At 40.9% G+C, this 15147-nt stretch overlaps 1 protein-coding gene across 4 annotated transcripts in view; it reads right to left on the bottom strand.

Moving 5' to 3' along the window:
* The window catches only part of CFAP58 (cilia and flagella associated protein 58), a 129126-nt gene that overhangs the window by 46538 nt on the left and 67441 nt on the right, over positions 1-15147 (bottom strand). For all 4 annotated transcript variants that reach the window (XM_047701944.1, XM_047701947.1, XM_047701946.1 and 1 more), the window contains 4 exons: positions 12559-12699; positions 11569-11792; positions 8730-8841; positions 6560-6664 (listed from right to left, as the gene is read on the bottom strand). In XM_047701944.1, the coding sequence (XP_047557900.1) occupies positions 6560-6664; positions 8730-8841; positions 11569-11792; positions 12559-12699 (582 nt within the window). The remainder of the gene's footprint in view (positions 1-6559; positions 6665-8729; positions 8842-11568; positions 11793-12558; positions 12700-15147) is intronic.

Here is a 15147-nt window from a genome sequence, read left to right as displayed (position 1 = left end):
AAGGAATCCATCAAAATCCTCGAGGAGAACACAGGCAGCAACCTCTTCGACATCAGCTGCAGCAACATCTTCCTAGGAACATCACCAAAGGCAAGGGAAGCAAGGGCAAAAATGAACTTTTGGGATTTTATCAAGATCAAAAGCTTTTGCACAGCAAAGGAAACAGTTAACAAAACCAAAAGACAACTGACAGAATGGGAGAAGATATTTGCCAACGACATATCAGATAAAGGGCTAGTGTCCAAAACCTATAAAGAACTTAGCAAACTCAACACCCAAAGAACAAATAATCCAATCAAGAAATGGGCAGAGGACATGAACAGACATTTCTGCAAAGAAGACATCCAGATGGCCAACAGACACATGAAAAAGTGCTCCATATCACTCGGCATCAGGGAAATACAAATCAAAACCACCATGAGATATCACCTCACACCAGTCAGAATGGCTAAAATTAACAAGTCAGGAAATGACAGATGCTGGCGAGGATGCGGAGAAAGGGGAACCCTCCTACACTGTTGGTGGGAATGCAAGCTGGTGCAACCACTCTGGAAAACACCATGGAGGTTCCTCAAAATGTTGAAAATAGAACTACCCTATGACCCTGCAATTGCACTGCTGGGTATTTACCCTAAAGATACAAACATAGTGATCCGAAGGGGCACATGCACCCGAATGTTTATAGCAGCAATGTCTACAATAGCCAAACTATGGAAAGAACCTAGATGTCCATCTACAGACGAATGGATAAAGAAGATGTGGTATATATACACAATGGAATACTATGCAGCCATCAAAAGAAATGAAATCTTGCCATTTGCGACGACGTGGATGGAACTAGAGGGTATCATGCTTAGCGAAATAAGTCAATCGGAGAAAGACAACTATCATATGATCTCCCTGATATGAGGGAGAGGAGATGCAACATGGGGGGTCGAGGGGGTAGGAGAAGAGTAAATGAAACAAGATGGGATTGGGAGGGAGACAAACCATAAGTGACTCTTAATCTCACAAAACAAACTGAGGGTTGATGGGGGGAGGGGGTTGGGAGAGGGGGTGGCGTTATGGATATCGGGGAGGGTATGTGCTATGGTGAGTGTTGTGAAGTGTGTAAACCTGGCGATTCGCAGACCTGTACCCCTGGGGATAAAAATATATGTTTATAAAGTTGTAAAAAAAAAAAAAAAAAAAGAAAGAAAGAAAGGATGAATCCCCAAGTTTTGTAGCAACATGGACGGGACTGGAAGAGATTATGCTGAGTGAAATAAGTCAAGCAGAGAGAGTCAATTATCATATGGTTTCACTTATTTGTGGAGCATAACAAATAGCATGGAGGACAAGGGGAGATGGAGAGGAGAAGGGAGTTGAGGGAAATTGGAAGGGGAGGTGAACCATGAGAGACTATGGACTCTGAAAAACGATCTGAGAATTTTGAAGGGGTAGGGGGTGGGAGGTTGGGGGCACCAGGTGGTGGGTATTGTAGAGGGCACGGATTGCATGGAGCACTGGGTGTGGTGCAAAAATAATGAATACTGTTATGCTGAAAAAAATAAAAAAATTAAAAAAAAAATAATGTTAATGAGAACTTTGTTAAGGATAACCAAGCATACTAGCAAATCTCTATGTAGACTTAACACATTCAGTTCTGTGGGTAAGTACTATCACTGTCCCCATTTTATGGATGAGAAAACTGGGGATTACACAAGTTGAGAAATATCTGGGGGTTGAGTGGAACAAGAGGATGGACTCACTGAACAAGTTTCTTGGGCTTTAATAGACATAAAAGGATAAACAATGAAGTGCTAGGCCTGTGTGAAGTGGGTAACTGGTACTGAGACTCCTCCACATAAACTTAGGACTCAACAGGGTTACACCCTCAGTGAAAATAGATGATAGAAGTCCAATCGCTGGGACAGGAAGACCCCAAAGAAATCTAACAACATCTCCTGGGCTTTGAGTGAGGAAAAACACTTGGGCTGCCTGGAGAATTTATATTCACGACTCTTCCATCATAAAGAGTTTGGGGTTCCAGGGTACATGAACCAAGTTGTCTAAGAAACCCCAAGGTCAGAATTCAATACAAAAAATTATCCTAAGCAAGTGGTATCTCCTTGGGCACCTGGTTGAAACAAATGAACCTGAACCATTCCAGAGTCCTAGAAATAAAGCCTTTCTGGAAATTAGTCCATAATCCAAAATTACAACACGAAAGAAAAAAGATCCAGCATGAATCAAAGTCAGCAGTCACAGTACATGATAGGAAAGACTGCCAAGGCCTTCAGCCAATAGAATGAAGACTGTAAAATAAATGTTTAAAATAATTGAAGATATAAGGGAAGGAAAAAAAATTAAAAAGGATACTAGCAACAAGACCAGTCATATGGGGGGGGAACCTATATAAAATAAAAATAAAATCATTGAAAAGGAAATCTTGTTCAATTGGCTATTGGCAGATAAGCACACCTTGAGAGACTTAGTGAGTAAGAAGACAAAGCTACAGAAATGTAACGTAAGACATAAAGAGAAGAAAATATCAAAGAGGCCAGTAGATAAAGAAGAATGAATGAGAAAATCCAACCTATATCTGGTAAGAGTTCCAGAAGGAGTGAATAAAGAAGGTAAAAGAGAGACTATTTTTTTTAAAGATTTATTTACTTATTTGAGAGAGAAAGAGCATGCATGCACACAGTCGGGACAGTGGGGAGGGGCAGGCAGAGGGAGAGGGACAGAGAAACTCAAGGAGACTCCAGCCTACATGGGTCTTGATCTCACAACTGTGAGATCATGACCTGAGCCAAAATCAAGAGTCAGACCCTTAACTGACTGCACCACTCAGGTGCCCTGATAAAGGAGACACTATTCAAAGACAAATTCAGATTCAGATTCAGGAAACGGCAAATCCTAAGCACAGTCAGCAAAACTATGTTCAGACCAAATGCATGGTGCTGAAACTCCAGGACACCAAAGACAAAGGGAAGCTCTAGCAACCAAACAGAAGCAAAGGCGGGATGCCTGAAGAGGAGCGAGAATCATGAGACTGACAGCAGACTTCTCCGTGGCGCCACTAGGTGCTCACACAGGGTCCTGCCCACTTGAGAGTACAAATAGAATTTCAACTTAATCACTTACGAGTGTGGCTAAAATAAAAATATTTTTAGGTAAACAAACAAGTGTATTAGCCTCTGAAAAAATGTATCGCTGAAATAACTATGAAAGGATACACTTTTAAAAGGAGATGGAACCTAAATGTAAGGAATTGGGGATATGAAGAAATAGAAAACAAAAGAACCAAGCCCACCTACCTGGCTAGGTCGGTGGGGCATGTCACTTTTGATCTCAGGGATGTGAGCTCAAGCACCACATTGGACGTAGAGCTTATTTTTTAAAAATTGAAAAACAAAGAAAACAAAAGAGCTGGTAAACATCTTGGTGAATCTGAATAAATATTCATTGACTCTATAAAAATCATGATGCTGACAGGATCACGGTGGTCTTTGGAGTTAAAGCATCGGATCCTCATGTTGTTAAGAATAAGCATACGGATCAGCTGTGGATTGGCTTAGACATGATGTCTACGATGTGTGTTCAACTTTTGAGGAAATCTATAACACAGAGTGAGAATTACATTGAGTGGTGGTAGTTTTTCAGAAAATAACTGGATAAACCAGGAAAAGGAGAATAGGGAGTAATGAGGAGAGAGAAGTAACCGGTGGAGGGCAAAAATGTGGGAATAAAGAAAACTCAATCCAACAAAAAAGCAGGAACAGACTTTTTTTGAGCATTAAAATAATCAGGGTTAATAATAGAAAATAAGTAAAATTATCAATAAATACAAATAGACTAGATATACCAACCAAAAGACAAATATATCAGATTGGACTTTTGCTAAATTACAAGATACTCACCTAAAATATAAAGACATCAAAAGTTTAAAAGTATAGAGAACTTATGCACAAAAATCCCAGACAGAGTTATATTAGTAACAGGTTATTTTGTAAGTAAAAGCATTAAGGATTGAAGAAGGTTCTCACATAATATTAAGGGCACAATTCACCAGGAAGAAATAACAATTGCAACTTTTTACTCACCTTATGAACATAATCTTAAATATACGTAAAGCAAAAAAAAAAAAAAAAAGTGACAGAACTACGAGAAATAGATAAATCTCCAAACTTTTTTTCAGTGATTATACAGACAAAAAATATTAGGAAAGATATAGATCTGGACAACACAATTAACAAGGTTTATCTAATGAACATCACAGAGACTCCTGAAGTTTGAATATTTAGAGAGTACGTAACAATTTCAAGCACACAGGCACCAGTTACAAAAACTGACTACCTTCATTGGTCCCAAAGCAAGTTTCGACAAATTCCAAAGAATCAGCAGAATACAAACCACAGCGCAAAAAAATGAGAGATAGTAACTAAAAGATAACTTAAATGCATATATGTTTGGGAATTTAAAGTTGTACTTTTAATTACCATAAGAGGAATAGCAGATATTTTTAAGACTTACTCTCAAAGGAGAAATATTTCTGAAAACAGAAAATATTTAGAACTAAAAGAAAATGAAAATGCCATATTTCAAACCCTGTAGGGAAGAACTCAAGAAATCATTTAAAGGACATTTATAGCTGTATATACTTTTCATAGAAAAGTAGATTTAACATTAATGAGCTAAGCTTCAGTCTTAAGAAGGTAGAAAACTAGTAGAATAAATCCAAAGCCTATAGAAGGAAAGAAGTAATAAAATTAAAGCAGTCAATGAAATATAAACTTATAACAAAATCTCCTTCTTTTTAGAAGAAAACAATGTGATAATAACCATAAAGGCAAGGTAATGCACTGATAGAAAGTGTGAACTCTGGAGGTGATGGGTCTGGTTTGAGTCCCCACTCTGCCACTTCCCAGTTGCATGGCCTTAGGACGTGAATTGTGGCTGCACTGGTGGAGTTACAGCCTAAAGCCCAAACTACCCACCAGACCCCAGTGCCCATGCACGGATTGGTTACCCTCACAACAGGACTTCCAAGTTCTATACTCTGATCGGAGTGGCTTCCTCCCATAAAGAAACAGGGTATTACTGTCCCCATTGAACAGATGGAGAAACTGAGGTTTGGAGAATTTATGTACATCTCCCTAAAGTCATGTAATATAAGACACTGGAGCTGGTTCAAGATGGGATCTTTCTGGCTGCAAAGTCTGCCCTCCTAACCACCATGTTTATCTATAAGAGAAGAGGACTATCCCGAAGGGCCATTCAGCATAGCCCTGCTCTGGAAAGCTACTTCCTATATATACCCAACCTCAGGACAATGTCTTTGAAGGTAAAACATAAAAGAAAAGGGATCAATGCACAGAATTCCCTTGCTTGGGTATAGAAGTTCCTGCTCTTACTAACGGTAACCCAGCAATTAAGATCATGGGCTTTGGAGTTAGAAATAATAAGAACGGAGTTAGAAATAATAAGAACGGTTGCTAATATTTATTAAACACTATGCATCAAGCATAATACTAAGCTCTTTCCATCTTCACAACCTCCCTTTCTGCAGGTTCTGTTATTGTCCCATAACACAGATTAAGAACCTGAGGTGCTGAGAAGTTAACCTCATGCAGGTAAAAATTGGCAGAGGCAGGATTCAAATCCTGTCCACCGAACACCAGAGCTTACATTCTTTTCTTCTTTTTTTTTTTTTTTTAGATTTTATTTATTTATTTGACAGAGAGAGAAGTCATAAGTAGACAGAGAGGCAGAGGGGGAGGGGGAAGCAGGCTCCCTGCTGAGCAGAGAGCCCAATGCAGGGCTCGATCCCAGGACCCTGAGATCATGACCTGAGCCAAAGGCAGAGGCTTAATCCACTGAGCCACCCAGGTGCCCCCAGAGCTTACATTTTTATCCATGCTTCACTCCGGGAGCCTAACCTCCTCATCCACTGATTGGGGGTGACAAGAGCCACCCCATCCCCCAAACTCTGAAGAGGAACTGAGACAGGTAGGGAAAGCCACAAGCAGAGTCTGGCATGATGGCAGTAATGGTGGTGACAGCTGACGCTTGCAAAGACACGGGCCTAAAATGATTTTACCATTCCTGATTGTTCCAGAATAACTGAATGCATAAAATTCACAAAAAGAAGCCTTTCCTTCCAGTTCATCTCACAAATCTTCAAGAGGACAGATCTGTGCTCTCTATGTGAATGCTTATTTCCAAAATCAAGATCATAGCATTTCCCACCATATAAAGACAAAAAGAAAAGTATTTAAAAGAATCTGACAAATAAAACTGTAGAGAAGTGGAGGGGGGGGTGAAGGCTCACATCACCCAATGCAGTAAGTCTAGGCTTCAACTTCATTTTCCAGAATTCTTGAAATATCAGTGATGGCAGCATAAAAGACCAATTAATCATGTTGTTTGTTCTCTGTGTGTGAGTCACTGTTGCCATCTACAGTTAAAGATGGGGCCATGCAGCGCTGCCAAAGAGCTCATTCTAGAAGCACCTAGAGATGGTGATGCTCAGAAAACACGCTTGCTCAGTGAGTCCCAAAAAGAAAGACGCTACCTGCAGGAGAAGCTCTTTCTCAACCACCTCTTCCGTCTTGCTGATGAGACGTTTCTGCAGGGTGTGGATCTTCTGTATCAGCTCAAAGGTACTGGGGTCACTGGCCTGTTCAGAGGGAACAAAATAAAGCAGCTGAGATATCATCAGTTCAAAGCACTGAAGTCTCTATGTAAAATAGTTCTTTTCTTATTGAAATGTATCACAAACCTACAGACCCCACAGAGAGAGAATTAAAACCAAAATAAAAATAAAAATAAAAGGGCATAACAGATTGCGATGGCCATCAAAAAAAGGCTGAAGTTTGGCTAATGTCTTATCTATTGGCTCTAGTTGGCCAATAAATGGAAAATGAACAGGTGTATTCTGCCAGGGGGAACAAGGATAATACTAATAATAACAATCATGATAGCTACTATGCATTATACCTGATTCTCTGCCACCGTCCCAACACCCTGCTAAGTGCTTTTCATACAATATCAAGTTTTAGGCCCACGACAGTCCTAAGAGACAGCACTGGTCTTCCCCTCTTACAGAGAGGGCAACTGAGGCTCTGAGGAATAAGTCGTCCACCCACACTGGTAAGAGTCAGAGCTGGATTCGGCCCAGATATGCCTGGCTCTCAAGCCTGCCGTTCTTCATTACTATGCTCTGAGGCTTTTCCTCCTATGCCCTCTGTTTCCGAATGAATGAGACAGGCTTCCCTAATTTATTCAAACTCAGGATTCTCCTTTGGTAATTGACAACAAGAAGATTCATTATAGCCTATGATGGGGAAGGTTTCTAGGATGTGGACTTCTGCTAATAATTGGCAGCAAAACACAACCGTGGCATTTAGCTCTCAAACGGGGTTATCAATCCGTTAAGCTCTGAGGCAACTTCAATAACTATCTGTGTACAATTCAAACAAATGCTACAGTTATAAATTGATAATCTGTCCTCTCGACTTTGAGCCAAAGTTCTGCTTTCAACTGTACTGACATTTTAAATTAATCTAGCAGCTAAATATTTTCATCTGCTTCCACAATATTTTCTAATTTTTTAAATAGAAATTGACACGGAATTGGAAACTTTAAAGATCTGCTTGAAAACACATGGAATAAACTAACACGACAGTAAATGAATTTTAAGTCTTCAGCTCTACTTTCCCAGACACATCCATATTATTGTTGGTTTAGTAAATGACACCACTCTTGGCCTTCAAAGAGGAATAAATTAGGGTCAAAACCATGGGGAGAAAACATTCCACTGACTTTGACGTTGCTTAAGAAATACTAAGCAGTGCCAACTGACATCCACATGCTGGGACTAGATCTGGCATACATTCTTCTGCAAGAATGGACATTGTTAAAATGCAGGCCTCATGTTTACATAGCAATTTGTAATGCATTATCCTTAATGCTTTCTTCATTAAGAGGAAAAAGTAGAAATGAAAACCAAAAACTGACTTGGCTGATGGCTCCTTCTTATGTCCTATACTTTCACCCTCCCCAAACCCTAACTGGTGGTGTCGTCAAAGCCCCTCCTGGCACCCACAGGGCTGGCCACAACTCTGAGAGAGGGCCATCTTTTCCTTGAATAAGCGAGCTTATCGTTAACTGTTATCTGTAGGGCTGGTGGTAACGTCTATCAGGAAGTCTTAAAATAAAATATGAGAGTTGTTGTCCATCAGCTACCAGTGAGACATTTGCTGTGTCCCCAGATCCTCAGAAAAAGGGTTTGGCTAACACAATGCTAGTCTTTCAAAAAAAAGGGCTAGTTGACAAGAGCCTTGTTTCCTGCAGCAAAGAATACAAAGACAAGCTGAAAGAAGGTATAGCTGCTGGTAGCCAAGATGGCTGAAGGCAATCAACAATCTGAAATAGGTAGAGTTAGGAGTACTGGTTGACCAAAAACTACCTACCAGGAAAAATCTCAATTGGTGATGCCAGCTCACAACTCACCTGGGTCTTCTTTAAATGGAAGGGATTTTGTCTAAGACTTTTTAAACAAAACCGAAGTAAACCATCTGGTTCTGGAACAACCCAATTTACATTTGATCCAGACTTACATTTTAGGTGACAATTTTCATAGCATTAAATAAAACCGAGCTTCTTCCTGTGCTTTAGGTAGGAGATTGTGTGGGGTAGGAGAAGAGATTTGGAGAGGAGAGGAAGGCTCTGCCAGGTGTTACCTCAAGCTTTCTCCATCTGTGCACGTTCATGGGGTTCTCCAGTTCCTCCTCCAGGGCTCGACATCGTGTCCTCTCCTTTAAGAATTCTCTTTGCATGTGGAAAAGCTCCTGCCTGAATAAGACAAGCTTTGTCTTATTAAGAAATTCTCCACCATTTGGATATCATGTCTTTATGTGGCTATAGACCCACTACACTATACATAAAAAGTTGGCATTAGAGAGACTTCTGTGAACAGAGACCAGCCTCCAGCCAGACACAGATGTTACCAATCCCTGCAGGGCACAAAACCTCAGTGTTAGCTTTAATGAAAGTACCAGAGCTTCAGAATCATGATTCTGAATACTCAAGGAGTTTACAAGTATATAAGAAGAACAGGAAGGAAGTGAATTATGAGAATTTCAATATGCTCTTCAATGCTTCTAAACATCTCTACATAAAGAACGATCTATCTTTTATGTCCTACCACAAAATATGGCACCTGACTGCAGGACACTGAGGCTCCGGTGATGACCTGACACCGATCAGGGTAGTGAATTTCATCCTGACTGTGCACTGGAGTCACCTGGGGAGCTGCACAACCCACCTTCACCTGGACCCAACCCCTGCAGGGATTCCGAAACCTTCATTGGTCAAGCATGTTACTTGGGTTTCATAGGTTGTAAAGTCCTCCTGATAATTCTAACACACAGCCAGGATGGAGAAGGATAGAGTTAGCTGTGATATTTTATTTGATGGTCCACAACTAACTACACAGATGGCTGCAAAAGTCCTGAAGAACTAGCTCCGGCTCAGACCTACTGCTCCAATCTGCGGGAATCTCTAGTTAATAGGCCTGCACATCAGCCATTCATAGGACCCTGGGAGCTGGCAGCCACCCTATGGAACAAGGCGCTTTGTTGCGGGGCGGAGAAGAGGCAAACACTCACGTTGACATGGGCAATAAGGATATTAATATCTGTCCTCGTCTGTTGTGGGTGTGCAGATTACTAATACCAAGCCATCTCTTTTACTTAATTGCTTCATTTAAACCAATAATACAACTTCCCCTCATTAGCAAGACAAACCATTAGAATTAAATGCATGATGTTCACTCAACAGGGAGCTCAGCACAAGCTGCTTAGAATTAAAAGCATATTTTTAACACTTCGATTTTCTAGAATGTCGTCAGAAGAGAAGGGTGGGAGGGAGTGTTAGCTACTGTTATGGACAGGTTATTTTATTCTAGGCTCTGTGCTAGGCACATTGTGTTGGTTTTGATGTTTAGTTACAAGTCCAAAGCTCAGATAAGTTAAGAGATTTGCCCAAGGTCACACAGCTTGTGGGTGGCAAGGCTGAGATTGGAATTCATGCTGGCTTGCCTCCAATATCTTCAGTGAGTTGTCTTCCCATTGAAGAGAAAAATATAAGTTGTTATCCACAAGCCAGTGATACTGACTAGGAATGGATAGAATATGGTCCTTTGTGTATATAATAGAAATAACTCATGGCTGGCAAGTTTGGTGATGATCTTCGAGATCACTCAATAGCTCCTTAGAATGAACGTGTTTGTCTTAGAAATGTCAGTGGTGGTATTTCTGGATAGTAAACTCTATGCGTGATTTTTTAATCCCTCCTTTATGTTTTTTTCCGCATTCGCCACATTTTCTACAGTGAGTGTGTTCTACTTTCATCATCTGAAATACAAGCAACTCTAGAAAAAAAAAAAAAAGTATTGATCCGTCCTCGATGGTGGCAACTTCCCTTACTATTCCTGAATATAATCGCTGCAACTAAATATCAACACTATCTTCTAATTCAATTCATTTAAGAAGCAGAGGCGGCCCGTGTCCTTATCCCAAGGTGGTCAAGGATACTGTTCATCTACAAGTCCACAGGGAATAAGGACAGCTCCGGAGACAACACCAGGCCTCTTATTTGGTTTCCTGCAATTGCCTACATAAAACATGGTGATGTTCTCCCAAAGGGGAAGTAGATCTTGTATAATACAAGATTTAAGGCCAGAAGAAGGCCCACTAAGCTAAAGCAAAAGCTGCAGAAGATAAATCAAGAGTGAGATATAAAATTTGGCCGCCTTCTAAGGAAACAGAGTTTTCAAATAGTGATAAAATTAAATTTTTTCCTTCTTTTCATTCTGTATGTAATTCCAAGAAAAAGATGTGCAAATGTTACCAGGATTAAATTTAAATACTGCTGCTCGATCGCTTGCATGCTGCCTACTTAAAGAAATTCTGAAAAGCTCGTTGGGGGAAATGGTTTTCTGAATTGTATCTAGCTTGTGTCTGTGATCTGTCCTGAAATGTCTTTGTTTTATTTTTTTTTTTAATTTTTTAAAAGATTTTATTTATTTATTTGACAGAGAGAGATCACAAGTAGGCAGAGAGGCAGGCAGAGAGAGAGAGAGAGAGGGAAGCAGACTCCCTGCTGAGCCAAGAGCCCAGTGTGGGGCTCAATCCCAGGACCCTGAGACCATGATCTGAGCCAAAGGCAGGGGCTTAACCCACTGAGCCACCCAGGTGCCCCAATTTTCTTTTTAAAAGCCAGAATACGTTTCTAAAAAAATCTTTTTGCACTCACTTATATTCCCTTAAGGACGAACTAGTTCACTTTTTTGGTGACATAGAAAGGGCATAATGTAGATTCTCAATTATGGAAAAGTTGTTCTCATTATTTGCTCATAATTTCACATATGAGAAAATTGATTTATACAACCTGATATAGACCTTCCACAACCAACAAGCAACGAACATATAAGGTCATTTCAGGAGCTCCCCCGAGACCACGGTGCCCTCACCTCTGAGTTCATCGACATTAGCCTGTTACCATTATTATTATTATTACCTGAGTTCATCGACATTAGCCACACTCCTGGCAAGAATCCCCTTTTCTCTGCGAAGTTTCTTAATCTCAAGTTTGAGAATTCTCATGTCCTCCACCCTCTGGTTGTACTGGCTCTCGCCTTTATTCAGCACAGACTGTTGGATCTTGATCTTCTCATAGAGCAAAGCCAGCTCATCATTGCGCCGGACAAGCTGAGACCCGAGGATATCTCTTTCGCTGATGACCTAGAGAGGTAGGGAAAAGCATGGCCATTAGGGAAACAAAAAGTCTCATTTTCATTATGGCAGCCTCTTTCATCCTGTCAAAGATCTCTCAAATGTCCATGTATGTGTACTAGGCATCCAGTGGGCAGGGCACTGGAAAGATCCTACTAGACATTCAGCACAGCTCCTCCCATGTGTTTGCAGTCCCATCGGAAAGAGAAAGAGTACAACAAATCATCCATCATCATCATCATCCCACACTTCTTGGCCTCTGGGTGTTTGGTTTTTTTCCCAACCCATTATTTTATAAATGTTAGATTTTGAATGACTTTATGGTGGGCTAGCTCTTGCCCGTTTCCACCAGTCCTTACTGTCTTACACTAGCCAATTTCTCTTTTTTTTCAACCTGCCAAATCTCTGAAAGCATTTCAGTTCTAACCCCCTAATTATGCATTTGAGTTTCTAACTCCAGAATTATATAATTATTCATTGCAATTACATGTGAGCAATTATATTGTACTGGAATGTAAGTTCCCTGAGAACAGGGACCTTATTTTCCCGTTGACCAGGGTATCCCCAGTGCCTAAAGGATAGTAAGTGCTCATAAATATGACTTGAATAATGAATGACTATTTCATAAGTAATCAATAGAAGATGGGTTTCTACTGCTGTTCTTCCAACAGATGGAATGCAAAGCCTAGAAAAAGAATGAGGATTCATGAAAAGTGGAAGCACACAGTTGTGTCTGCTGATGAGATCTGCAGGTCTGGTGAGGAGGGGTTCCTACCTGGTCTAATTCCTTCTTCTGTCTCAGTCTCTCCCCATCAGCCTCAGCGATGATTCGCAGGAGTTTTCTCTCTTCTGCTTCCTGCTTTTCAATGAAGTGTTTGGTCTCCAGAGCTTGTTGTCTTAGCTTCTGCAGCTCGGCCTGACAAAGAATGAAAGATACAGAGAGATTTCGCTCTGTGGCAATACAGACCTGGACGTCGGGCCCAGATTTAGATGCACAGTTGTTCTTCTTACACTGACCCCCTGATGTTTCGTTTAGCGTGGTTTGATCCCTTTCCCAAGCAAAACCAGCTTCACACACACACACACATGCACACACACAGGCCTTGCAATAGTGCTGTAAAGAAACAACAGTGTACATCACAGTGATCATGTTTATTCTATGAGTTGTGCCCTTGAGGGATTTCCATCCTTTTTCTAGATACGGATAGCAGAGGCTTCACCGGCATTCAGCAGCTCTTCTCTTCCCAGCTAAACAAGGTGAGAATTCACATAGAATAGTGCAGAGGAGGATGTAGGGGTGAGGACAGGGGAGGGCCTTTGTATGCACTACCTCCTGTAATCATCCTAACACAAACAGCACATGAACTATAAAGATAAAGCCTGTTGCAAGAAAAGATTAAATTAACAAAGAGAACGACCAAGTGTCTATCTTGATGGAACAGAAGAGATGTCATGATATAAAAAGATATATAGATTCTATTCCTCAGATGCCTCCAATCTAGATGAGAAGATAAGATATACAAGTATTATGTGAATATTAACAATTCTAGGCAGTGATTTTTCAATATCTTTATTAGCACACAGACAGAGTACTGATGTTACAGGAGGTCAGAGGACTATGGTTGTCAGGGAGGCTTCCTGGAAGAGCTCAGATCTTGAGGCTTTGAGGTTACATGGAAATTGTAAGAGTGATGGGGATGAGGTGCCATGGACTGGTCAGTTTCAGAAGGAAAATACCTCTCATCGAAGGACACATTCACTTCAACCCCATGAGTATGTTTGTGACCTACAGTATCTCAGGAAATACCTCGCATCCAAGGACACATTCACTTCAACCCCATGAGTATGTTTGTGACCTACAGTATCTCAGGCATCACACCAGGCATTTTGCATAGTTACTCTCATCCCATTTTACAAATACAATGTGTAGGAGACAAAGAAAACCAAATTCGCTTGCCCAAGGTCACACAGCTAGTAAGGAGCAGAGGTTAGATTGCAACCCAGATCTTTTGATTCCAAAGCCTGTGGAATCTTTTGATTCCTAGCAGGGGTGGTTAGCACCACCCAATTGTTTCAGGCAAAATACAAAAAGTAAGGCTTGAAAGATTCATCATCCATTAGAAATGGCAGATATAACCAACACGTTACAATGTGGAAATGGTATTTACTGTGGGAAAAAAAGACATAGGGGTACCCAGGGATGAGTTTCTAATTCCTGCCTACCTAGGGGTTAGAGGGAAGAAACAGCGAGACCCTTGGCAACTGACAGATACTTCCTAAGAGAAGAGGCTTGTGTTGGGGGAAGGCATTAACCAGACAAGCATGCAAACTGTAAAGTATGTTCACCATAGAGCCGAGCATCCAATGTGGCTGATTATTGGAGTGTGGGGTAGGGAATAGCAGGAGGTAAAACTGAGCCAGACAGGGAAGGGCTTTATACGCCACACACTGTACAGAGTATGCAAGAAGGAGCCACAGAAGTATTCTCATTAAAGGGAAGAAGAGTATGTCTTTGAGAGGTTCCATGTCCACATGGGAAGGACAGGTTTTTATCACAGACCAGGTCAGCAGAAAAAGAAACAAATGAGAAGAGAGCTCTGATTTCACCCATGCCTGGAAACACAAGGGAGATGACAAGATGATTTTAAGGCTCCAACTTCTCAGTGGCCTGCAAGTTGGCAAATGACAGTAAAAAAAAAAAGTAATACATTTTTCCTTCAAGGAAGTATTGTGACACCCCCACCACCACCACCCACCCAGAAAGTTGACCGAGATGATAGAAAACCTCTTATTTGCAAGTGCCCAATGCAACTTGAGTTGTGTTGGACTCATGGAGAGCAAGAGCCATGAATTCCATACCTCAATCTTGGCCAAATAGTAGAAGATACTGCACGCCTAGTAATAGACGTGTATTGTCACAGACTAAATGCCTCTGGCTACTGTGAAATCAAAGGATTCTTTTATGACATTTGGTTCGTTCACTCATAAAATATGTTTTGGTTTGGGGATAAGTGAAAGGAAAGGCTTTCTGAGAAAAGATCTGGTCTAGTATTTACCACTTGGTGGGATTGCCTATTGGGAAAGAGAGCAAAGAACTAGCCTTTCTCTTTCTATCATCAGTTAAGGTGACAGTGAAGACAGCCATAAAATACCTGCGTGGCTCATGTTTTCTTTAATAAAACTTTTATTTTCCCAGATGTGCAACATTCACTTCCCTGTTCCTAAGTGCCAAGAGCTGATCAGAATCCATCAGCAGAACAAAATGAAACCCCCGTTATATTAAAATGCAATCAACGGTGTGTAAAAGTATCTGTCTGAAATGTAAAACCATTCACGTGTTTGGCATTGCTGTGTGTGTGTGTGT

Source organism: Lutra lutra, chromosome 14, assembly GCF_902655055.1.
Source record: "Lutra lutra chromosome 14, mLutLut1.2, whole genome shotgun sequence".
Taxonomy (NCBI): domain Eukaryota; kingdom Metazoa; phylum Chordata; class Mammalia; order Carnivora; family Mustelidae; genus Lutra; species Lutra lutra.
This window is presented reverse-complemented; position numbering and strand designations above follow the sequence as displayed.